At 37.8% G+C, this 24,312-nt stretch overlaps 6 protein-coding genes across 7 annotated transcripts; 5 read left to right on the forward strand and 1 right to left on the reverse strand.

Moving 5' to 3' along the window:
- The first annotated feature begins 543 nt into the window (after nt 1-543).
- Nucleotides 544-9,031, forward strand: cnih2 (cornichon family AMPA receptor auxiliary protein 2). Of its 2 annotated transcripts, none has more exons than XM_026273583.1 (8): nt 544-707; nt 1,019-1,179; nt 1,981-2,643; nt 4,845-4,913; nt 5,083-5,130; nt 6,577-6,689; nt 6,766-6,909; nt 7,207-9,031. In XM_026273583.1, exons 3-8 carry the CDS (start codon nt 2,563-2,565, stop codon nt 7,232-7,234), a joined length of 483 nt encoding a protein of 160 aa, XP_026129368.1. In that variant the 5' UTR covers nt 544-707; nt 1,019-1,179; nt 1,981-2,562; the 3' UTR covers nt 7,235-9,031. The 2 variants fall into 2 exon arrangements, with proteins under 2 accessions (XP_026129368.1, XP_026129369.1); XM_026273584.1 differs by lacking the exon at nt 544-707 and adding an exon at nt 731-866.
- A 6,554-nt stretch (nt 9,032-15,585) lies between these two features.
- On the forward strand, nt 15,586-16,779 carry uqcc3 (ubiquinol-cytochrome c reductase complex assembly factor 3). The gene is made up of 2 exons (XM_026273589.1): nt 15,586-15,860; nt 16,311-16,779. The coding sequence occupies exons 1-2, from the start codon at nt 15,744-15,746 to the stop codon at nt 16,437-16,439; spliced, it is 246 nt and encodes an 81-aa protein (XP_026129374.1). The 5' UTR covers nt 15,586-15,743; the 3' UTR covers nt 16,440-16,779.
- A 143-nt stretch (nt 16,780-16,922) lies between these two features.
- On the forward strand, nt 16,923-17,588 carry LOC113109817 (distal membrane-arm assembly complex protein 1). Its single transcript, XM_026273588.1, has 2 exons — nt 16,923-17,322; nt 17,394-17,588. The coding sequence occupies exons 1-2, from the start codon at nt 17,121-17,123 to the stop codon at nt 17,456-17,458; spliced, it is 267 nt and encodes an 88-aa protein (XP_026129373.1). The 5' UTR covers nt 16,923-17,120; the 3' UTR covers nt 17,459-17,588.
- On the reverse strand, nt 17,558-18,853 carry faub (FAU ubiquitin like and ribosomal protein S30 fusion b). Its single transcript, XM_026273587.1, has 5 exons — nt 18,715-18,853; nt 18,524-18,608; nt 18,297-18,441; nt 18,036-18,091; nt 17,558-17,931 (listed from the first exon to the last, which is right to left on the reverse strand). Exons 2-5 carry the CDS (start codon nt 18,596-18,598, stop codon nt 17,806-17,808), a joined length of 402 nt encoding a protein of 133 aa, XP_026129372.1. The 5' UTR covers nt 18,599-18,608; nt 18,715-18,853; the 3' UTR covers nt 17,558-17,805.
- Nucleotides 18,854-18,933: 80 nt separating this feature from the next.
- LOC113109815 (39S ribosomal protein L49, mitochondrial-like) lies at nt 18,934-20,185 on the forward strand. Its single transcript, XM_026273586.1, has 4 exons — nt 18,934-19,133; nt 19,311-19,458; nt 19,620-19,744; nt 19,828-20,185. The coding sequence occupies exons 1-4, from the start codon at nt 18,948-18,950 to the stop codon at nt 19,972-19,974; spliced, it is 606 nt and encodes a 201-aa protein (XP_026129371.1). The 5' UTR covers nt 18,934-18,947; the 3' UTR covers nt 19,975-20,185.
- A 719-nt stretch (nt 20,186-20,904) lies between these two features.
- On the forward strand, nt 20,905-23,225 carry znhit2 (zinc finger, HIT-type containing 2). The gene is made up of 2 exons (XM_026273585.1): nt 20,905-21,085; nt 21,233-23,225. The coding sequence occupies exon 2, from the start codon at nt 21,287-21,289 to the stop codon at nt 22,856-22,858; it is 1,572 nt and encodes a 523-aa protein (XP_026129370.1). The 5' UTR covers nt 20,905-21,085; nt 21,233-21,286; the 3' UTR covers nt 22,859-23,225.
- The last annotated feature ends 1,087 nt before the right edge of the window (nt 23,226-24,312 follow it).

Here is a 24,312-nt window from a genome sequence, read left to right on the forward strand (position 1 = left end):
TTGTAATTATGCATACTAGTGAATGTAATGTGTAACAAGAACATTGTAAAATATTGGTATTTAATATATTAATAATAATATGATAATAATTTTAATGAATAATAATATGAATACAATAAAATAATAAATAATCATATCATTGAACATATAATGGAATTTTTACAATTGTTTCGAATATGAGCATAATTTCTGTTTTACTGTAGATACATTTTTGTCTTACTGGAGATATTTGTACACTAACACATTTTTATCATTTTAATTTATTATTATTATTATTCACCTATTAATTCCCAGAATTGGTATCGGACTTGGAATGTGAAAACTGCAACAATGGAATTTGTGGGAACCTTGTGAAAAAATATAACTATATAAAATATACCTCTCTTTACTCATGATCTTTGGGCACATGACTGCGGATTTGACTACAAAGAAAGAGGTAGAATCAAACCTTACTTCATCTCTCCTGCTGTGACAGAGACACACTTTCACAAAGAAGGTAACACTGTATAAGAGAGAGACAGTAAGAGAATAAAAGAGGGAGGGAGGGAGAGAGAGAGAGAGGGAGAGACAAACAAGGGAAGCCAAAGAAGAAAGACTCGGAGCTCCCTCTGCCCCCTCATATCTCTCTAGGGAATGAGAGAGTAGGGCAGAAAATAGAGGGACGGAGGAAGAGAAGACTGTTGAATGTAGTTGAGCATCGCGTTCAGGTAATAACATCACATTTTAATTCTAATCAAAGAGATGGGAGGCGAGCAAGAGGGGCTTTTTCCATTGGTTCTGCTTTTGAGATCAAATACCAGCGGGGAATGCTTGAATTGGTAAAAAACTGAGAGAGGCAGAGAAGGAATGAGAGCGAGAGCAAGTGGGTAAGGCAGATGAAGGGGAAAAAAGAGAATTAAATTAAATGTCAGACCTCAGAAAGCTGCACGGGATCAAAAGCATGAGATAAAACTGAAAAATACAGCCAGCGCATTCATGCATGTTTGGCTTTTTTCTGCTGTTTCATACCTGGTCACAGAGCACCCAGCAGCCAATGAGAGACTGTGATGGGACCAACACTGACACCCAGAGCAAAGCAGACCAGAGATTTCTGACATGGTGTCGACCCAGATTGGGAGGAAAATGTGGGGAGAGAGGACAGACATAGACACACTTGCGCCGCTGCTTCCGAAAACACAGGTAAATGCTTTTATTCTTTCATTCGGTCATGTACCACAGCTAACTTAGTAAACCATTCTTCACCGTCATTTTGAGTGTCTTATTATTCATGTGTACATGATTTAGATAGACTGAACACCATTACAGTTTTGTTATGGATTCACACACAACTGCAAATACAAAAATGTGCACATTTTACTTATTTTTTTGGCTAAATCAATTGGTTTGTTGCATCAGCCGAATCCACCAGTAAATAAATGCAATAGCGTCTCGGAAAACCTTGCATAGATTACTCGGGATAATAAGTTCAATATAAATATAAAAAAATGCTCTTTTGCTACAAATCCATATTAAGTAAGCTATTTTTTTTTTTTTTTACACTTGCAGTCTCAATGGCTCATATTGAAGACACATATTCCATCCAAAAGAGTTTACTTAAGATTACGTTGTCTTTAATGTGTGCATATACGCATGTTATTATCCATAAAACCAAATCATCAGCACTTAAAACTGATCAATCATATTTTATTCTAAGAGAGGATTGTAAGACCCGTCAGTTAGATCCACAAACTTGTCCTGTAATTGAGTTAAAATGTGTCTAACTGTGATTACAGTTCAACAGTTTAACACATTCATCCATTCGGTACTTTATACACTCTTAAAACCTTTAACATCCACTGCACAAATGCTTTTATTAAAATAGATAATTAAAATGTTTTTCACACTTAAAAAAAAAAATGATTCATTGAAAGGTTCTACTGTGGCATCCTTTTGGAACCTTTATCTTAAAGAGTGCAACTCGAATCAATGTCTATTTTTCAGATTGTATACCGGGGACATTCATCCACCGATGTGGCCACAAGATATTTTTTAAGGTGTTCTGCTGTGAATAAGGTGTGTGGACCCAGTGTGCAGCACTAATCTAAGAGACGGGGGAGGGGAGCGATTCTCCACATACATACAAACCCCCTTCTGCCAATCAGAGAAAAAGACAGAGAGGGAGAAGGAGAGCAAGTGAAGGAACAGGGGACACGGCAGAGAGACTGAAAAGAGGAAACGACTCAAGCAGTTATCTTAGGTGGACAGAGAGGAAGAATTAAACACGAACACACACTGTCCAGCCACACGTTACAAGGCGCTCCAGCCAGCGGAGGCGGATCACCAGCCAGACACCTCATATCTGCAGCTCCAGACCAAGAAGATTCCTCTCAAATTCTCTCCCTACTTCATCCTAAGCTGGACCACAAGCTTTAAGAGGAGAGACAGAAGAAGAGGGAAGTGCTTTGTAGCTTCCTTGAAGGGGGAAAGAGTGTAAGGAGAGTGACAGATAGAGAGAGAGAGCAGGGGAAATTTCCCCCTCGCCCTCTCTCGACCCAGATCACCGTCAGGCTGGCTGGCACAGCCATGGCCTTCACCTTTGCGGCCTTTTGCTACATGTTAACACTCGTGTTGTGCGCTGCCCTCATCTTCTTCGTCATCTGGCAGGTATGTCTGTAGTTTTACACTTTACTCTGTGAATGCGAATTTGTACGAGTTCCTGTTACCTGTAACACTGTCACACTTCCATTTCAATTGGCATCGGAATCCATGCCATCGCCAAGTGTCTGACAGCATGAGTGTGAATGTGTGTGTGTGTGTGTGTTCGTGCCAGTTTTTTGAGCGCAGAGACTGGTGTGTGTCTGTCCAAGCTGTCTCCCCTGCCCTTAACAAGAGGCCTTTTCCATGAGGTGAATACAAATCACGGCAGTTATTAATAGAGCAGACATTCTGAGTCATGGATGATTAATGATTTACAGAACAAGTAAACGGATACAGAAGGAAAAAAAACGGAGGAAGGAGGCGGGAGTCTACCTGTGTGTATATGCACACAAACACACACATACATACTGCCAATAATGTAAACCGCACAAAACCTTAAGAACAATTATATTATGAAAATTAGAAAATTACGCATATTTTTAGGACCATTATTTAAGATATTAAGCACATTCATTTTAATCACATATTTTTTTTAATTTAGCAGATAAGCATATTTGCCCCCTTAATTCTCCATACAGTATAAATATATGTAATAATGTTTGTATAATGTATAAATACATATATGCTTTCAAAAACTATTTATACATCATTGTACTTTATGTACATACTTCCCTTTAATCTTGGAAGATGTAATTCTATAAAAAGTTGTATTACGGTTAGTAAGAAATTCAAAACAAAAAACGATATTATGTTAATGACAATATAATGAGAATTTCTTAGAATGAACGAACTTATAGATGCTTTTTGCAATGAAAATTCTAGGGGGAAATGTCATGAAAATTATGTGACAATAATATCAATATATTTTTATATAATGTGAAAACACTGTATATTTAATGTATCGTAGGTCCACTTGTGACTTAAACATGTTTTAGTGAGATTCACCAATGCACACAAACCCAGAGAGCGAGAGCGCTGAAGAGGAAGAGGTCAACAGCTCATTTGAACTCTACTGGTTGTTCTGTGCCAGCCCACTGTCTGTAGAATCACAAATGAAATTTGCACAGTCGCCGCCAGAGACTTCAGTATCATCTGTATTCTTCATATTAGAGGCAGCATTCTCGCAAAAGGCAACAGCAGACAAACACGATGGCCCTCAACTGTTAAAATCTGTCTGCAACACTAAAACACTAGAGAGCAGAGGTTTCAACATCTAAAACACAAGCCCTGAAAGCCAAACCAGAAGTCAGGGATGTTTTCAGATCGGCATTAGACTGCAGACCTTACTTGTATGATGTTCAAAAGGCCATTAAGAAACAGACTTGAAATGACTGAGCATTGACTAATGACAGGAGTGGGAGAGATTCTAAACATGAGTCATTTGGTGTGAGTGTGTGTTTGTGTGTGTGTGTGTGTGTGTGTGTGCTCTTGTTTTTGTGACATATCAGGACACAACTCTGTATAATGACATGGGTATGACACAGGTATTACAAGGAGAGGGTGACTTATGAGGACATAACCCATGTCTCCATTTTTCAAAAAGCTTATAAATCATACAGAATGAGTTTTTTTGAGAAAGTAAAAATGCACAAAGTTTCCTGTGAGGGTTAGGTTTAGATGTAGGGTTGGTTTAGGGCCATAGAATATACAGTTTGTACAGTATAAAAACCATTAAGCCTATGGGATGTCCCCACTTTTCACAAAAACAAACATGTGTGTGTGTGTGTGTGTAAATGTATGTGAGGGAAGCAGAGAGTATGGAGACAGCGAGTAGGTTAGGCTGAGAGTCTTCATATGCTGGCGAGAAACCATGTTATTGAGAATGCTTATCAAACCGTAATTTGGTTCTGACACCCCATCCCCCTTTCCTCTCCTTCTCCCCTATCTTTGTATGGCTCTCAGCCAATAAGAATGTGAACTCACTTCTATAGCAACCATGACGCCCGCTTAGGGGCTCGTTCGATCACCATGGCAACTGCATCTGTTTACAGAGAACAAAGTGAGGGATGGCAGGAGATATGGATCTATATGGGCAAATGGAAGGAGGGGTGACTGTAGCTTGAAGCTGTAGGAATGGCTAGAAAATGAGGAAAGTTAAACATAAAAAGGGCCATAGATGGTACAATCACCCGTCATTGTCTCGAACCTCCAAAATGTCCAGTGTTTTTGTTTAAATGCTCGTGTAACTCAAATGTTCTCTCCTCAAGATTATTGCTTTTGATGAGCTGCGCACTGACTTCAAAAATCCCATCGACCAGAGCAACCCCACCAGAGCGGTAAGGCTTTTCTTTGATCACGATTCCTTTCACACAGCATAAACTACTCGGCATCAGTCTCTCAACTGTGAACAGCAGGTTTCAGAGACACTGAAATGGCATATATGCACATATTTGAACACACATGCAGAAACATGCAATCTTATTACGCTCTTCTGTTTTTCCTCAGAGGGAAAGAATATTGAACATTGAGAGAATTTGCAACCTCCTTCGAAGGGTGAGTGAAATTGTGTCGGATCAAGTCAAGTGTAAGCATATATAAAGTGGGGTGGACATGCAAAAGGAGCTAGGTGTTTTTTTTTTTTTTTTTTTTACTTTATAGTAGTGCTGCACAATTCTTGCCTATAGCCCTAATGTATTCTGGCTGATACTCCTAATTTTTACAAAAAAAAAAATAATAATAATTTTGTATTTTGTATTTTGTAAAAATTAAATAATTTTGAATGCTTCAGCTATTTTCAGGCATTACAACATTATAATATATAGTATACAAAATGCATGTTAATTTTAAGATTTTATAACATTAACAAACACAATCTGACATCTAATGACATCGTCATCTTCTGATTCGTTCTTTTTTGTATCAGCAGCCAATGAGCTCGCTGCTCAACATTCAAATAGTTTGCTATTGCTTGTGGTAACAGTTGAAGCATGGTTCAGATACCCCCCACCATCCCTAGCTCCACCTGTATAGATCTGCTACGGGGTGATTTGTGTATGCTATATGGGTTATTTCATGTTATATGTGCATCAGCAGAATTTCTTACTTGCTCACAGCAGCATGTTGTAGATGTATTGGCAGTAGCAAGTCTCAGTACTTGCTCTGCCACAGCAGCAGAAGCAGCGTAGCAGATCTATTCCACCAAGACGAAAGACAATAATACTGTCATGTACATCACCATCTTTCTGAGAGCTGATAAAAAAAATAGAAATGATAAAAAGTCATATATTGGCAATAACTAATAATAGCGCTGATGTATACTCTCATTCAAAAGTTTAAGGTCAGTTTGGTGTTCTTTTTTTTTTATTTATAAATTATTACTTCAACTTTTGATTCAATAGAGAATCCTGAAAAAAAGTATCACTATTTCTACAAAAATATTATGTTTGTTGAACACCAAATTAGCATATTAGAATAATTTCTAAGTATCATGTGACACTGTAGACTGGAGAAATGGCCACTTCAGTTTTGCCATCAGAAGAATAAATGACATTATGAAATATAATAAAATAGAAAATAGCCATTTTATTGCTATTTCTAATATTACTGTATTTTGATCAAATAAATGCAGCCCTGATGAGATTAAGAGACATTGAATCTTACTGGCCTCAAACTTAGTGTATCATGCATCCATACTTTAATAGCTAGAGATGTCGTGAAAATGCAATTTTATATATACTCAGAGTATATTCAGAGCGCTAAGGGGTTGATTGGAAACCCTTGTGTTAGCATTCTTTATCTCCCAAACAACCACAAAATAGTCTACTTCTGGTCTTCCTGAAAGGGGCATCACTGTATTCTCTTCACCCTTTTCTTTTCTTGCTCTGTACTTGGAGGCACACTCCTATCTTGTACACACACATAAAGTGTCAGAACTGAATGTGTAAAAGATGTTGAATATGTGAATTCATGCTTCTAAACATAATAATTTTTTTTCTCCAGCTGGTGGTTCCTGAGTATTCCATCCACGGGCTGTTCTGTCTGATGTTCATGTGTGCAGGGGAGTGGGTGACTCTGGGCCTTAACATCCCTCTGCTCCTCTATCACCTCTGGAGGTACAAACTGTCCCTCACTTACTTCTTTCAAAAATGGGTCCCTGTTGCAATTCCCCCTCACTTTTATCTCCCTCAGGTTTTTCCACCGTCCTGCAGATGGGTCCGAGGTTATGTATGATCCAGTGAGTGTGATGAATGCAGACATTCTGAATTACTGCCAAAAAGAGTCCTGGTGCAAACTAGGCTTCTACCTTCTCTCCTTTTTCTACTATTTGTACAGGTAAACCCTCCTCATTCATAGATCATCTATCTGTTTAGATATCCTATGTTATGAGATCATATGTTTGGATTTTATTGATGGCGTAACTATTATTAGGGATATGAAATGAAAGAAACAGGGAAAAAATACATTTTCAATAAGAAGAAATGTTGCTTGAGCACAAAATCAGCATAGTAAAATGATTTCTTATGGATCACAAGGCACTGGCTTTTTCCCAGAATGTCTTTTCTTAATTAAGATGGTGAAAGTGTGTTTAGTATATCTCTCTTGATGAATGTCTCTCGATCTCTTTTGCAGTATGGTGTATGCTTTGGTCAGCTTCTAAGGGATCAAATGAAGGACAGATGACTGTGAAAAGGAAGGAGAAAAATGACAGAATAAAGACCGAACTATGTCGCGCTTCCCTCTCCCTCATCCACAGACCTTGTTCAGCTCCTCCTCAGATCTCCTGGGTGGGGATGGACGATGGACAGATGTAGAAAAAGCTCAAGACAAGGAGGCATTTAAATCTGCCTCAGTTACTGCCATTAAAAAAAAACAAGTGGAGATCTGGACCAAAAGAAAACGATCGCAATAGAAAGAGAGAAATATGGTGAACAAAATAAGACTCAGGCAGTGTGGATGTTTTGTAACACCATTGAATTTCTCAAGGGCTGCTGAAAATTTCCACTGCTCATAGCAACAAATGGTTCTTAATGTCTACGAAGAGACATGTGAAGTGCTACTGAGGCCATTACAGAATGTGTTACCTTGATTTTTGAATCAATAGACCGTGGACTTTGTCGCAACGTCTTTTTCTTCAGATAACTTGTTATGTCAAAGTATTTAATAACTGCTAAGTATTTGCTATTTCAGTATTTGTGGTAGATAAATGTACCCTGTATGTAGAGGTACGATATAATAATTGATTACATTCTGAATACATTGCCAGGGTAGTTCTATTAGTGTCCTTAAACAACCGCACATTTTTACGTCAGATCTGATGGTGACGTTTACAAAGACATTTCGAAGCAAATCAACCAATGAGATAAGTATCACAAACCGGGGAAACTGTTTGAGCAGCATCACAGCTGAGGCCTGACACTCCATGATCCGGATTCATCCATCATGGTCTGCGGTGAGGACGAGTGGTCAAGCAGAGCGGCAGACTCTTAATTGAGACAGGCGTGGAGGACGGGCCGTACCGGAGGGAAGAGAGACCCGACCCCAACCTCTGCCGGAGTTCAAATACTCGACAGACTGTGACAAATCATAAAAGCACTTTTGGAATGCCAACAGATGAACTGTAGCAAACAACAGAGGGAGACTCATTTGTGTTGAGTGGGCTGATGTGCGTGCGACAGCCGGACACAGCGGACCGTGATGCAGATGATGGAGAAACTGGTGTCGGAAACGTTCACCGATGATGCTTTGGACAACGGACTGATGATGACGGTCTCACATCGAATACAAACTTTTAAGGCAATCTTCTGTGTTGTTAGACTATATCCGACATATAACGCCACTCTGTTCCGTGTATCATAAGGCCTCCCGATTTGCCTCACCTGGAGTTCCTGTGTTGTGCTGTGTCCATCAGTCTGCTAAACAAGTAGATTCATAATTATTTACCTAAGCTGTGTGTTCTGGCTTTGTATATGAATAGAATGGCCAAACGTATCTCTCATGAGCCGCTTTACTAGCTAGGACGGCTTCATATTCAACTTAAAAGCAAGCAATTTAATAATGACACAGTCTGAGTGCTTTTTGGCAACACTGCCTCTTCTGGTTCAAACTCCCGGGTCTACTTTCCATCTTGGCTTTGACTTGATGTATACCCTCAAAAATGTGAATATATATATCCTGGACAATCGCTAATAACACATGAATGTGGGCCGAGAGACAGCTGACTGGGTCTTCATTATAGACATCATCACTGAATGTCTTTCTGTGATTAATAATAGTTCACATGCAGTATCTACATTTAAGAATACCTGCATGATTATGTCTTTTATACATGATTCATTAATGTATGCTACAGCACCTTTGGTAACTTTCTGGTTTGTATTCAGTTGAATACGACCAAATATCTTATATACTCCAAAACCAATTACACCTGTTCTAATAAAACGATGTTGCCGAAAAAGAAGTCTGTTTGTTGATTCGCATTTTGGGGTTGGAATTAATCTCGGAATTGATTTGCCTTTTATTCAGCAAGGATGCAATAAATTGACCAAAAGTAACAGCAAAGGCTTTTTATGGTTTATATATGTTCTATTCCTCAAAGAATACTGAGAAATATGTCCGATTATTTCTTACAAAAATATTAAGTAGCACTAATGTTTTCAACATTGATAATGATCAGCATATTAGAATGATTTCTAAAGGATCCTGTGACCCTGAAGACTGAAATAATGGCTGCTGAAAATTTTGCTTTAACATAACCATCACAGGAATAAAAGTTTAAAATATACTAAAATAATAATAATAATAATAAAATGTTGTTTTACATTTAAAGATACAGTAGTCCTCATTTAAAGTGGATCAAAAAAGTTCACTAAAGTTGTTCTAATACAAGAACGCATTCTGGTTTTAGGTTTAGGACAATTTTGTTGAAAGGTTTTGATCCACTTCAAATGTTGAGTTCTATAATATTACACAATACTGTTGTCAAATAAATGTGGCCTAAGCGATTTCTTTCAAAAAACATTTAAAACTCTTACCAATCCCAAATGTCTGAGTGGTATAGCTTGATCAACATCTTGCAATCTTTATAAATGTAGAAATGAGAGAGGGTATTTTCATAAAATAAATAAATAAAAAGCTGGTCTGCTAAAGGAGGATATTGAATTCCACCAAAAAAGAACTACGTAAATTGAAAAGGGATGAAACTGTTATAAGAAAAAAAGATCAAGGCAAATGATGAAGGCCAAGAGACAGAGAAAGTTTATAAAGAATATGAGCACATTCTTGCAAGTCTCAAGCAAAAGTAAATGTGAAAGAGTGATAATGAAAGGGAGAGAGAAAAAGTGTGAGTGCACTGGAGTCAATAAGAGGCTAAGGCAGTTTGGTTGCCATGGAAACACAAAAAGAATGAAATGCATTTTATGTTAGGTTGTCCCTCTCTCTCTCTCTCTCACTCTCTCTCTCTCTCTTTCTTGCTGAAAATTAAAACCAAAAAGCCTGTCCAAAATAGGTTTTCTGTCCATGGCCGCACAGCTGAAACATTTGCCAAATCTTTGAAAAGCAATTTGGTATGAAAATGGAGCAGGAAAATAGAACATGCCAATAAATAAATAATATAAAAATCGCAGCAAACCCCCCCCCCCCGAATTGCTGTTTTGAAACATGAATATTATCAAAGAGCAGCAGAGTGTAGTTTATGTGCAGCGCATGCAGAAACATGCTTGTAATCACACACACTCCATTGCCAAAGTCTGTTTCTCTTTCTGCTCTTTCTCTCCCTCTCTCTTCACCTCTTGGGAGATGTTGCTATGGAAACTGGTTACAATTGATAAGTTTGAAACATGAGTGAGCCACAGACAAGCTGCTGGAACACACACACACACACACACACACAGTCTGAGACAGCTACACTTGTATGGAAATGGAAGAGCTGCTTTTCAAATCAACAAGATTTTCCATCTGAAGGAAATGAAATGTAGTAGGATAACCAATTTAACCCTTTCTTTATAGCACTTAAGATGCCTTTTGTTAGTGATGAATCAACAGCAAACGGCATAATTTAGTCTGATGTCTAGAAAGCCTGTCGCTGCTGTTGAATGCATGAGAACATCTCCCTAAAATTGGAAGAGTCATTTCCACAATATGATGAAAAGACTGACACAACATTAAGAAGGACAGTGGGAGACATGAATTATGCATCGCTGCAAATCTCAGAACGGTGAACCTTATCAGAATTAAGATGAGGTTTAAAGTTAGGGGGATATATTTCAAATTAGAACAGTGGGGTGAGAACTAAAAGTTATATGATAAATGGGGTTGAGAGGATAAAGATAGTTTGGAGATACTTTGTACATTAGACATAAAGTCACCTGAGATTGCTTTTATCAGCACAAATGGATGGACTTAGGTAGAATACACTTTCTGTGCTAATACACATACAGAGAGAGAGAGAGAAGCAGAAAGAGAGATAATTTTTTTATTAATCATGTGATCATAGGCATCACAGGAAATTGTTTAACTAAATTAATAATTGTGGTTGTATTAATGAGGTACATTAATGTATATATAAAAAATATTAATTAAAATTACTTTTTTATAATTATGTGAGAAGAAGGAGTGTGTAGAGATTCAAGAGACTGAAACTTTTGCCTTGAGCAACATTCATTAACAGTCATTAAGCAAAATTATTAAATGGCAGACCTGTGGTTGACCAATCAGAATTGTGTATTCCACAACAGTCAATAAAGAACCCTACTTAAACCAAGCAAAATCGAAAAAAAAAAAACATACTGCTTTGCTTACCTGATACACTTCTAATTTATTAGCATGTGAACATGGCTTTATACAGTTTATACTAGGCCTATATAATTCTCGTTTTAATTTTATTTATTTATTTTTTTAATGGCAAACAATAAGCAAGCTCACATTTACAAATAATACTTCAAAGGTAAGGATTTCAAATTAAAATATAAATTAATAAAACAATTAATAGCATTAAACAATAAAATATTCTGAAATACTACATTGCAATATTTAAGTTACTTTTTTAAATTAATTAGATTAATGAACACATTAATAAGTAAATAAAAAATGTTTAACACTTTTATACTTTAAAAAAAAAACATATTTTAAGGTTCAGTTCTCATTATTAACAAACCATTAACTATGACTTTTGCCTCAATAAACTCCAACTAAACAAACTAATTTGCTGCTTATTAATAGTTAGTAATGTAGTTTTTAAGTTTAGGTATTGGGATCAGGGATGCCTAGTAATAGTCATGCAGAATATGTGGTTTATAAGTACTAATAAACAGACAATATTTTAATAATATACACACTACTAGTGAGAATTGGTCCCTATGCTAAAGTGTTACCATTTTTTTGACAGCAAACCTGTAACTGACCAATCAGAATCGAGTATCACAGAAAACCTTTTACCATTCGTTATTGCAACCCAAATTATTTTAACACTTTTTAATTCATTAGCTTCAATTTATGTTTTCGTGTATAGGCTACTCAGGACAAATGTACTATAAACAGCATTTAATGGCCCGGCTTCTATAAAAGGGTTCTTCATAAACCAAGATTATTTATGCACTTGCTTTACACACACACACACACACACACACACACACACACACACACACACACACACACACACACACACATATATATATATATATATATATATATATATATATATATATATATATATATATATGTACTAATCTGAACAATGCTAGAAACTCCAGCACCTCCTGTGTCTATTTGCGTCTTTAAGATGAATGGCTTGATGTATTTCCCAGTTGCAAGTTGCTTTGGATAAAAGCGTCTGCTAAATGAATAAATGTAAATGTAGATCTAATGTAAATGCAAATGTAATAATGCGATTATAATTGACATTCTCTGCATTTGGGAGACGATATCCAAACACATATATAAACAAACAGACACACACACACACACACACACACACACACATACACACATACCCATGCTCACACATACCACGTTTCCCCTTTTCACAGATGATTTATGTACAACAACACATACGCAAATTGTAAGTGTGAATTAGTGTTTGAAATTCCGCTGTGAACTGTCAGTGGGCTCTAGTTCCCAACGCCATCAGAGCCACGATTAGCATTCATACTGGACGCGCAGCTGTGAAATATCACACAGGACCACACAGGTGTTGAGGGGGTTAAACGCTGTTATGAAAGCACTGTATCAATAGAACAGAGCAGACCAGGGTGCACCTGAAGCGGTAAACATCCACAGGCACACCCATAATCGCGCATATACCGCTGCAAATCGAAGGTCAACCACACACAGTCTACATAGGTACAGACAGACACGCACATGAATATTTCCTTCAATGATCAGCGGTGCACCTTCGGGAAATAGCGGGTGTCATGGCAACAGGAGCAGGCATCTGCAAGCGTTACTGTAGCAATCAGAGAGGAAAGGCAGCCAGGGGGTTGGCGTGAGAGGTGCCATTATAGACTGAGTGATTTGGAGGGGGTGTGGGGGGTGCGAGAGGCAGGAAACGATTAAATATTCAAGAAATAACGCAGCCAGAACAAATTACCTCGCTTTCTGCTTCAGAACATCAGAAGTTTAAACCTCCAGCACGTCTAGGAGTCAGAGCAGGAGGGTGAAGGAATCTGTAGCGTGGTCACTGTATCTACCTGGAGGTTCAGAAAGAGTCTGTGATGGGGACATTTGTCTAGAATAATAATAATAATTATATAATAATAATAATAATAATAATAATAATAATAATATAATGATCTTTGAACAAAGAGCATTATTCTGAGTAAAACAGACTTTTAGCTCAAATATTTTGTAACCCAAAGAGAAAGCACTTCAAATCTCTTCATCCATTTACAGCAGTACCATAAACTGCAACGCAACTTGTGTTGCAAATGCTGTTGTTGTAAATGGGTTGCAGCCGGTTGCAGCAATGACAATTTTTTTTTATTTAAATAACGAGCCATAGTGTTAGTTAACTGTTTTTTCATGAAAAATGTTTTTTCCTTTCCTTCTACTGTAATTAAAACAAACCAGCCTACCGTTATACCCCTAATAAACAGTTATACATATAACAGTTTATATATATAAAGCATAAATGACAGTAAATTTTAAGCTAAACTGAATCATGGCGAACAAAATTCCCTAAATGATGGAAAAGACCATTTCATTAAACATTTAACCCTTCAGACTGCTCTGTTATACCAGATGCGATCCATTTCAGTTTGAGCATCGCTTTTATGCCACGATTTCCACTAAAACGCAGGCTCTTTTGATCTAAAACCATAATAGATTAATATAGCATCTTCTTTGTTATATGAGGCTTTTAGAATCATTGTGTGATTTTATCTACTTTCTAGCAGTGGTGGATAATGGCAAGTTATTTTAGTTGCATTGTAGTAACTCTAGCTGTGGCAAAAGTGGTGTTTGTGCAGAAACTAGGGTTGCCATGGTAATATTTTATAAGGGATGAACAAAGCTCTACATGTGTTCAGGCCAGAAGATGTCGCTTAAAGGGACACTAATGTATACCTTCCGTTCCAGCTATCTATTTTGCACCTTGAGTTTGATGGACACACATTATCAGCACTTATGTGCTTTCTGTACACCCACACAGCCCTCACTGAGTCAAACAAACACATACTAGAACAGCTACATTTGAGACCAGATAGTATGTTAGAGCCATCTGGTGGACTGTATAATTATTATCAACTGTTCCGTGTTCTGTTGAGTTATTTAATGTCTTGCTTATTTAACCAGTGTACAGCGTTAGAATGCATGAATTTGACCCTTGAAGATGACTAATATTTTAAAAAGCAGTATTTCATAATTGTTGTTGAAGTAATGATCTGTTATATAGTCAATGATTAATACCTGACCCATTTAACCTCGTCATAGCACATTCCACAAATAGTGTAGGCTACACTGTGGTGTTAGTGACCCTTTTTTAAACCATTAGATGCATTTTTTTTTTTTTTTTTTTTTTTGTGGAAACCATTAGATAACTATCATCTGATATAAGTACCTAGCATGTAAAGTAGCTAGCTAATTGTCTGGACCCACTCTGCATAAAATGTATAATTTTTCCTGTCTGTATTAGAGGTCTGGACGTCCTTGACAATATACAACTTTGAAAGAAATTGTTCATCCAATTATGAAAATTTGCTTAAATATGGTAGCCATCCATGATGTAGATTAATTAGTCTTTTCATCTGAATAGATTTGGAAAAAATTAGATACATCACTTGCTCACTAATGAATCCTCGAATGGGTGCCGTCAGAGTCCAAACAGCTGATAAACACATCCCAATAATCCATAAGTAATCCACAAAAATCATTTAATTTAAAAATCCCACTTCTGGCCAGTAATCTGTTTTTATCAGCTGTTTAGACTCTCATTCTGACGGCACCCATTCACTGCCAAGGAACCATTGGTGACCAGTGAATCTGTTCCAATGAAGAAACAAACTGAAATACATGCTGGATGGCCTGAGAGTGAGTACATTTTCAGCTAATTTTTATCTTTGGGTGATCTATTTTTTTAATTTCATACATACATTCATATTTTCACATAATTTAAATTTAATATTCAGTTTTTCTTTTTTTTTAATTAAGAAAAATATTTGTTTATTAAGTTATATTTTGCTGCATCCAATATTCTGTGAGTAATCTTATGTATGATATTTCCCCATTACAAAAAAAAAAAAAAAAAAGGTAACAACTTTATTATTCATTACTATTCATTATTTGGATACTTTCCAAACAATTATCATTCCATTATTTTTATATTTGCACACAAATTGCTGTACTGGCTTAATTTAATGAATAAAGAAAGAAAGACAGATTTAATTTATGGGAAACATAATATTATCAATAACTGTAAACAATCCCATAATAATAAATCTGATGTGAGAGGACCGTCATCTGTCCGTATCCACAATCCTTGCTGACCTATCTGCCAGTAAGAGGTTAAAAGTTGTATAATAAAGGGCTCCCAGAATGCATTGCGTCGTGTCAACTGACAGTGTGCGTTGTGTTGTTGTATACTGATCTTGGATTTATCGCGACCCGGGGGGAGCTTGATCATTTATACCACGCGTGTAATTATTGCGTTGGACGCTCGCGTTGAGCTCGTGCAGACCATGAGCGGGATGAGGACCGCCCTGGCCTCGATCGGGGTGTTTGGGCTTGTTGGTGTAGGCTACGGCATGTGGGCCATCATTTCACCTGGAGAGGACAGGAAAAGGGAAATGTTAAAGGTAGTGAAACATTGCAATTTATTAATGAGAAACATAAACCTTGTTGATTAACTTACATAATCGTGGGGTGTTGCTTTCACGACTGTTGGCGAGTAACGTTAATGATTGTTTGTAAACAGCCAGTTTCATAATGAACGTGGTCGTGCAGGGTTTTAACTGTGAGGGGAAACAAACTAAATTAAATGTTTTTTTATTATTATTATACACTGATTGATAGTTACTCCCTATGGTCGCTTTGACGCCTCCTGGTGAATAGCAGTAAGAGAACTACATTAGTTGTTGGATGCAATTGACAAGGATCCCCACAGCTCTCAGAGTTGTTTTATCCCCATGTATCACACATCTGTGTAGAATATGATGAAATAATATGATGTTTTTACATCCCCACAAATATTATAATGTTAAGTTGTAAACAAATGATTAGAGTTGTGTCCTGATCCACTTCTTCAGAATCTGCCAGAGGCCAACCCCGTCCGGATGGAGGAGACCAGAAAGAGGAACGCCCTCGTGCTTCAGGCTCTGAAGGATGCTGCAGAGACGAATGAAAACATTGCACGCGGATACGGTGGCCAGAAATGAAGGAATGCGTTTGCACAAATATCATACTCTCACATGCCATTAGCAATCTGTACATGCATAGGAGTTTAAACATGAAGCCAGTGACTTGTTAAAAAATAAATGATCTCCAGATGCTCCATGCCCTCACTTGATGAACACTGCCATGAATGGCACGTTCTGTAAGATTTGCTTTGATTGTGATTTCCTTGCTGGAATATTAATCTTGAAATAGCAGGTGCACTGCGGACCAGTTCATGATTTGCTAGTAGCTGGTTTATGGCTGGTCCAAAATGGATCACATTGTTTATATATTGATATAAATGTTTATGGAGATTGTATAGCAAATAAAACTTTAAACGTGTTTTGTGCGAGTTACTAATACATAGCACTTTTTTCAAATAGTATACGTCGAGACTGAATAAGCTAAATGACGAACATTACACGCACTGTTATCGCGACTGCGCAATATTTGCACAGCCATGACCTGCACAAATGCAAAAACAGCACGAACTCTAAACGCTTCCGGTGTTTAGGGACATCGTGACCCGATGTTTCTCCCAGAGAATGATGGAGTTAGTAGACGGTTTTCTGTATAGACGGTAATGATGTTACCAAATGATTTGGAAATTTGACAGCATCAATTGTTAAAAACACCAGAGACCAGTGCAACGGATCTTGGATACTAAACAGTTCAAGCTGAACATGTCAAACCCGGAGCAGCCGAGTCCGGTCGCACCACACGCGACGGTGAAGCCGCTGTTTGGGGGCTGCTGGAGCTGTCGACTCCTCTCGGGCGGTGCGCTGCTGGTTTCAGGGGGGTACGTGGGCATGCACGCGCGGAGAGCCGTACGTCACGGCGGACCCGCTTCTATGGGCACCGTGCTTCAGATGATGTTTGCTGCAGGTGAGATCACTCGTGTCCTCTCTGTTATTAGACGTGAAATCAGAACTGACTCTGATCTGTTCTCTCAACAGGTTTGGCAGCCTGGGGCATCGTGGTGATCTTTGATCCAGTGGGGAAGAAGACAAGAACAGCATAGCTCTGCATTTGGTCTTCCTATGTTGACATGAACTATTGAATGATTCACCAAAGCCACACTGGCAGAGTTATTCAATTCAAATAATTATGAGAATGAAATGTTTTCATTAAATGTTTTTATTTGCAACTTACAAAAGCAATTTCTTTCTTTCATCGAATTGATTCCGTTAATTACAATATTATAATGACATTTTACAAATTATTATAATATACAAAGTGCCCAAAATAATCAATTATGATTCACCTTGATTTTACATTTGTTTTCCCCCATCAGGAATGTCCTACTAGTCAACAAAAGTTAATTATTCGGGAATGCATTGAACTCTGACAGTCATTTTTAAAAGCCAATTATGAGTTAGCATTTGGCCCTTTCTTTTTGCCGAACGTTGGGACAACATTGACAAAGCGTCGGTTATACTGAATTCTTCTCTTTGCTCTGCCAGTCTTTTTCTTTTTCTTCTCCTGCTTGTCCACCTGAAATAATCATCAGTGAATAAATTAAATAAACCAGTACATGCCCAAGATTATTTAGATATATATAAATAATGGGATAGAAACATTGTTGACATGTAGCTTACTTTGGGAGTTTGTCCTCTGACTTTGCCTGCTCTTGCCAGGGAACCATGGACTTTGCCTTTGGGTGGGAACAGGTTATATTTATGAAAACATCCAAACCAAGATATCTATCATAAGGTAGCCAGATTTATCAATTACTTATAAATAAATAATAATATTTCTAGTTGCTTCTGATTACCTTCAACACAAATGAAGTTTAAAATAATGTAATTCATCAGACCTTTAACCAGTAGCATGATAAATAGTCACAATTTGCTCTTTACCTCCTAAGAGCCTCGATGTGACCTCGAGAGTGTTGAAGTCCTCGATCCCAGACTGACAGATCAGAGTCTGATCCTCCAGAGGAACCCCACAGAGAGAAATGATCTGATCATCACACGCCAGGCCCTCCAAAGCTTCAATCTGAGCCTGGAAAACAAACAAATACATCTCTTACAAACTGGATTCAAGTTTGTCTAAATTAACCATGTATAAAAGTCAGTGAAAGTACCTTGATTTGGGCAACAGTCTCTGAACCATTCAGATGAATAGAGTGCAGAGTCTGGCCACGAACAAACAACTGCATGATGTTCAGTCTTCACAAAACAGAATTAATTAAGAAAACATGAAATCCGTTTGACGGAATCGTTGCAAACAGCACAATATAAACAATATTATAGTTTAAATATTAAAAATACTTACATAAATCGCTACCGATAACAGATATGAACGCCAAACACAACTTCAACTGAAACGTTTAGGCGATTCTAGAAGGTATTGTCCTGCGCATGCGCGTTTTATTAAAGCCACATAAAAGTTATCTGGAAAGCTTCTAAATCACAGTTTTAGTGTAAACATTGCGTTTTAATTTCAATTTTCAAATAGTAGTGTATACAACATTGTAAAAAATTTAGATTTAATTCAGCTTTAAAAATATGATCCTTGCGCATTTTCTAATTCGTGACGTCATGTATCCCCCAAGTCCTTCCGGTCTCTCAGAGGCAAGAGAAATGTCCGCCTCCGTCGGAAGCATGTCATTGACAGTCTGCCGAGCTGCGAGGGTTGCTTACAGAGCTTTTAATCCAGCCACACGTTCACTGAATACTGGAACTTGTTTAAGAGTTAGTATTACAATCATTTTTACCGTATAATTTATCCAGGTAGTGTAAATCAGTTGCACTTCATTTCTCACAGTATAGATTTGCATCAGAAGATTTGTTCTTGAAATGTTACGAGCAGCAAACTTGATACTGAAACATAACTGAGTGATTTAACAAGTCGGTTTGTTTTAATTTTAGACAGAAAGAACACCTGCTGAAGGATCAAGGGGCTTCGTTGAATCCACAGAGGAGTTCAGGTTCGTGGAGAGACTGGTTCCTCCTTCACGCATCCCAGCTCCTCCTAAACATGAAGGCCCTGCTCCGTCAGGATGGACCCCACCATCAGGTACACACACTTGTATTTTATATTACATGAAAAAAATGGATGTAATCATAATATTGGTGCCTAGGCTTTAAGGAATGGATGTGGTTTAATCTTTGTTGTCAGGAAAGCATTTTGAGATTCTCATTCATGGAGTTCTGTTTTTATTATTATTAATTATATAGCTACGCCACCTTCACTGCCTTACATGATCCGTCGCTCCAGAATGCACAATGTGCCAGTGTACTCGGACATCAAGCATGGCAACCAGCACAGCACTCTGCTCAGAAAGATTGAGGGAGACATCTGGGTGAGTGTAATGAACTGTTCAGAAGAACAGTGTGTAATATATTAGTCCAATTCTTTTATTAACTGATTATCAATTATTTCCAGGCCCTGAATCAGGATGTTAAGGAATTCCTGCTGGGGCTTACAGGCAAAGAGCCTCCAACACAAGTCAATGAAGTAACCGGGACCATCAGGATCAAAGGGCAGTTTGATAAAGAACTGAAGGACTGGCTATTGAAGAAGGGGTTTTAAATTTGATGTTGACAGCTAATGATCTGAGCCGCAATACAAAGGCTGAGAGGAAATGTTTAAGAGTTTTCTCTCCTGCTTAAACAGGTGGACAATCTGTAAATTATCATTAGCGTACCATTTTCAATACCTGTGTTTTGTTATTGTATTAATGTTTCTGTGTTGTCCCTGTTGTTTAGCATTTAAATAAATGTAAGGTATTCACTAAATCCTATTTGTAGTACTTTTGTCTGAAAAAAAAGTTTTTATGTAAATGTATCTAAATTATCCATGCACTTTTGTTCAAATGCAAACATCATATAATTATGCAGACAGCAATAAAACGGGCGAAAAAGGACAACCACTACAAAAACAATACCGTCTATGTACAGCAGTATTTCAGTCAACAAAACCATAGAGCTTTTTTATTTGTAAACTGAATTTATGAATGTGAAACCTATGAATTTGGTCAAAATCAAAGTAAAAAAAAAAAAAAATAGCTACTATAGAATGATCAGTGAAAGCAAAAGGTATATTTTCTTATAAAGGTGAGAGAACAGTTTTGAATACTGCATATAATTTATTGTTTTTTTATTTTTATTTATTGATAAAATGAAAACTGGTTTCATGATAGTTCTTACAGGAAATACTGTTTATATTTGCATGTTTTTTTTTTCTTTTTCCGTCAATATTGATTTGCCGCATAAACAAACTATCTGTTATGTCTCAATCCAGGTAATCTAAAGCACAAGAACAACAAAGTTCTCAATTCTTAAAGTTTTATTCAAATCCATAAGCAAGTCAACATAGGCATCTGTGCGTCAGATGTCATGTCACATAACGTTAAAACTGCTGCTGGATAGCCATGCATTACATGAATGACAGCAGGTGCAACACACTTCGATTCTTACTATGCACCTTTTCTTTCTTTCTTTCATGCGCAAATATTGCGCAGTCTTGAGGCATGAGGAGCAAGAAGACGTATACGTCATCATGTTGCGACGAGAAACGTTATTCTAACGTGACTCTTTATATGAAAGCAAATGTATAAACACCTCCAGACGTATCTGATAATTTTTATATACATATTTGCACGTGTGTGGAAACAAAGTTCGCATACACACAATTTTGTCAGGTAAGATAAACACTATGAATCGTTTATTAGGAGAGATGTTGATGATGTGTTAACGTAATTGATTTTAATCTCTTATGCTTTAGATAATATTTAGACTTACCATATCAACACTATACTCAATTATTAAAGATTACTTTTTACTTTCAGTTGCAGATCTGAACATTAATACCAATGCAATCTACCTCGGTAAATTAGCTGTTAATGGATCCTGTTGTTAGACGTAAAATCCCTGCGTGCGTTCGTTCATTACTCACTGATATTACACCGAGGACGGAGAAACACCTCAGTGACTGGCCTGAAACAGACTCGGAATCAATCACCACCAAAGATGGGATCGCGCTCCCCCAAAGAGGGACTTCGGAAGCTCTCCTGACACCTGCTGATGGGACTGCTACATCATCACTTAAACCATGTGGGCTCTGCTTATCCAAACCGTCCTGTTACACTTGCCCGAGGTGTAACGTCCCATATTGCTGCCTGGCTTGTTACAGGAGTCAGAGTCACTCTTCATGCTCAGAGGAGTTTTATAAAGAGTCTGTGCTGCAGGAACTGAAATCCCAAGGTGTCTCAGATGAGGAGGGGAAAAGCAAGATGCAGGAAATTCTGCTCCGGCTCAGACAGAGCGCTGAGAGTGAGGGAGGAATGGAGAACTTGTTAAGAAACCTGGGAGAAGATGAAACTAGTGTGACCGAAAAAGACGCACATGCTTTGGAGCTGCTTTCTCGGTTAGCAGAGATTCAGTCAAGTGGGGATGAAACGAGTCATGAGGCGCAAGAAATACTTGCAGCACTCAGAGATATTGAAGACGGGACTGATGAAGAGGAAACTGATTTGGCTGAAAAGTTAGCAGGCCTTGATATTGACTCTCTATCAGAGGAAGAGCTCTGGTCGTTGTTGTCCACCCAGGAAAAGAAGAAATTTGAGAGACTGGTGAAAGAAGGTGGCATTGGTGGAGTGGTGGTCCTGTGGAGCCCCTGGTGGGAACGGCATGAGAAAGATACTAAAGCACTTATCAAGGAACTTCAGTCTGAGAATGATAAAGAAATGCACAATGTGAATGATAAAAAAGACAGAAAAATTAAGAAAGTCAGTAGCAATAAAGTAAAATCAGACAAATCACTAAAAAGCTTCATCCCTCCAATAAGTGCCAAAATCCCTCCTCTTCACACACTATCTTCAAACCCATCTCCTCTAGTGCAGTACAACCTGATCAACGCTCTTTATGGATACACCTTCTCACTGTGTCTCTACAATGGAGATATTTCAGAGATGTTGTGCGAGTTCTGTCAGGTGGTGCTCTCCATCTCAGAGGTTTTGGGTGACGGACGGGTCTTCAACTCCGTCTCTGAGGCACTCGACGCTGCAATGAGAGCTGTATCTGCAGGAGGATACTTTGATCGTGAGGACCCTTTAGCTTCACTTCGAGCTGTGGAAGCGGTGGCTCATATCCTGACTGGAGAGAGCAGAGAGGATGCTGTGGGATATTCTCTGTCCGCTCTGTCCCAGCTGCGCACAGCTTTGAGCAAAGCAAAGGCTTCGGTTCCTAAAGAAGATGAGCAGATGAGGCGGGTGTATTTTCAAGCTGGAAAGAAGTGCGAGTTTTTTCAGTCTTGGTTGAAAGAGAATCCTAAAGTTTTGAGGAGTCTTGCAGGATGTGTGTGGATGGACTATGAGAGAAGGGAGACGGAGAGGATGAGATTAGAAGGAGAGAAGAAATGTTTGGAAAAGGGACGGGAAAAAAGTAAAGGACCTTTGATAGAAGAAATTGAGTGACAGTATTGTATCCATTTTTAAATAAAAATAAATCATTTAAAATAAAATAATTTGAATTACAGGTATTTGTGTCTGAAGAATTGAAATCTGAATATTGATATTTCTTCAGGCTTTAAATGTCATTATTTCTGCAATCCACACCTGAGGCTTGTACTACAGAACACTGATGATAACAAAATGTTTTTAATAATATAATACAACATTTTTCACTTTTTGAAAACATTTGATTGAATAGAAAGCATTGTTATGATGCAAATATAAACAATGTATGTGATATATTTTGTTGTGTCTAGTTTCCTGCACTGATGATGACACATCCACTGATTGAACACATCAGTCTGCATTAATAAATGTATGGGATTATTCTTTAGGGCACTCGTCTGCAGTATGTGTCCCAGGCCAGTCTGTATTTGGCTCTCATCTCTGGCCTCTCAGTGGATGAGCAGAATGGTGAAATATATGACATAGAAGTAGAAGCCAGAATATGCGACATTACTAAGAAAAAAGTTGCAATAAATTATTAAATTATACTGCAATTATCAGTTGATATATCAATTGATATAGAAAAACAGATATTTTTAAGTGATTTATAATATTTATATATTTTTGATTGGCTATTTGGCTAGTTTTGTTACCCAGACCTGGCAACCCTGGACTGCATAAAATCATTATCATGCAGGATTGTGGGGTGTGCTCACTGGACCAAAAAGTAAAATGATACATTTGGTCCTGCTCCGCTTATCATTCACATTGGCATTTTTGACAGCGAACCTAAAGGCATGGTGATATGTTCACAACCTGACTGGTCAGTTTGAATGATGTATATATCGTGACAGAATTTACTGAACACCTCAAACAAAAGGTGCGTTAGACTTAAAGCTTTAAGTCGGACACAATTAATGCCTTCTGCTGGACTAAGCGCGCTCATACTTGAGTGTACATTTCATTTTATTTTCACCACCTGCCAACTCACAAGGAGCTCATAAAAGGCACTTTACCTCATCGTTGTTTCACGTTTGCCCTCTTCTCATTTTGTTTTGGTGTCGTCAAATCATGTTGCATAGCATCACATCTTCATTACTTCCTGTTTTTGGTTTGTTTAGAAGTATTTGGTCTGTGTTGCATTCATATTTAATTCGAACAGCACCAGAGTTCGTTTGGAAGCAGACTGAGACCCATGTTTTTCAGCCGTCTCGGTCCGCTTGTTTGGTGCACAACAGAGTTCAGATTGCAGCGTTCAAACTCGCACCAGAGTTAGTTTTGAACCAAACATGACAGGTGTGAACATACTCTTAAAGGAATGATAACTATGCAACTGAAATGAGAGGCATCGGAAAAATCATTTGCTTATCACTTACCACAAGGCAGCGACCATGCCAGAGCCATGAGAAGGTCCCCCATTTTTTATGTTGATTATCATGTCAACAAAGACTATCCTGTTTAATTTGTGTCAA

Source organism: Carassius auratus, chromosome 10 (genome assembly GCF_003368295.1).
Source record: "Carassius auratus strain Wakin chromosome 10, ASM336829v1, whole genome shotgun sequence".
In the NCBI taxonomy this organism is placed as follows: Eukaryota; Metazoa; Chordata; class Actinopteri; order Cypriniformes; family Cyprinidae; genus Carassius; species Carassius auratus.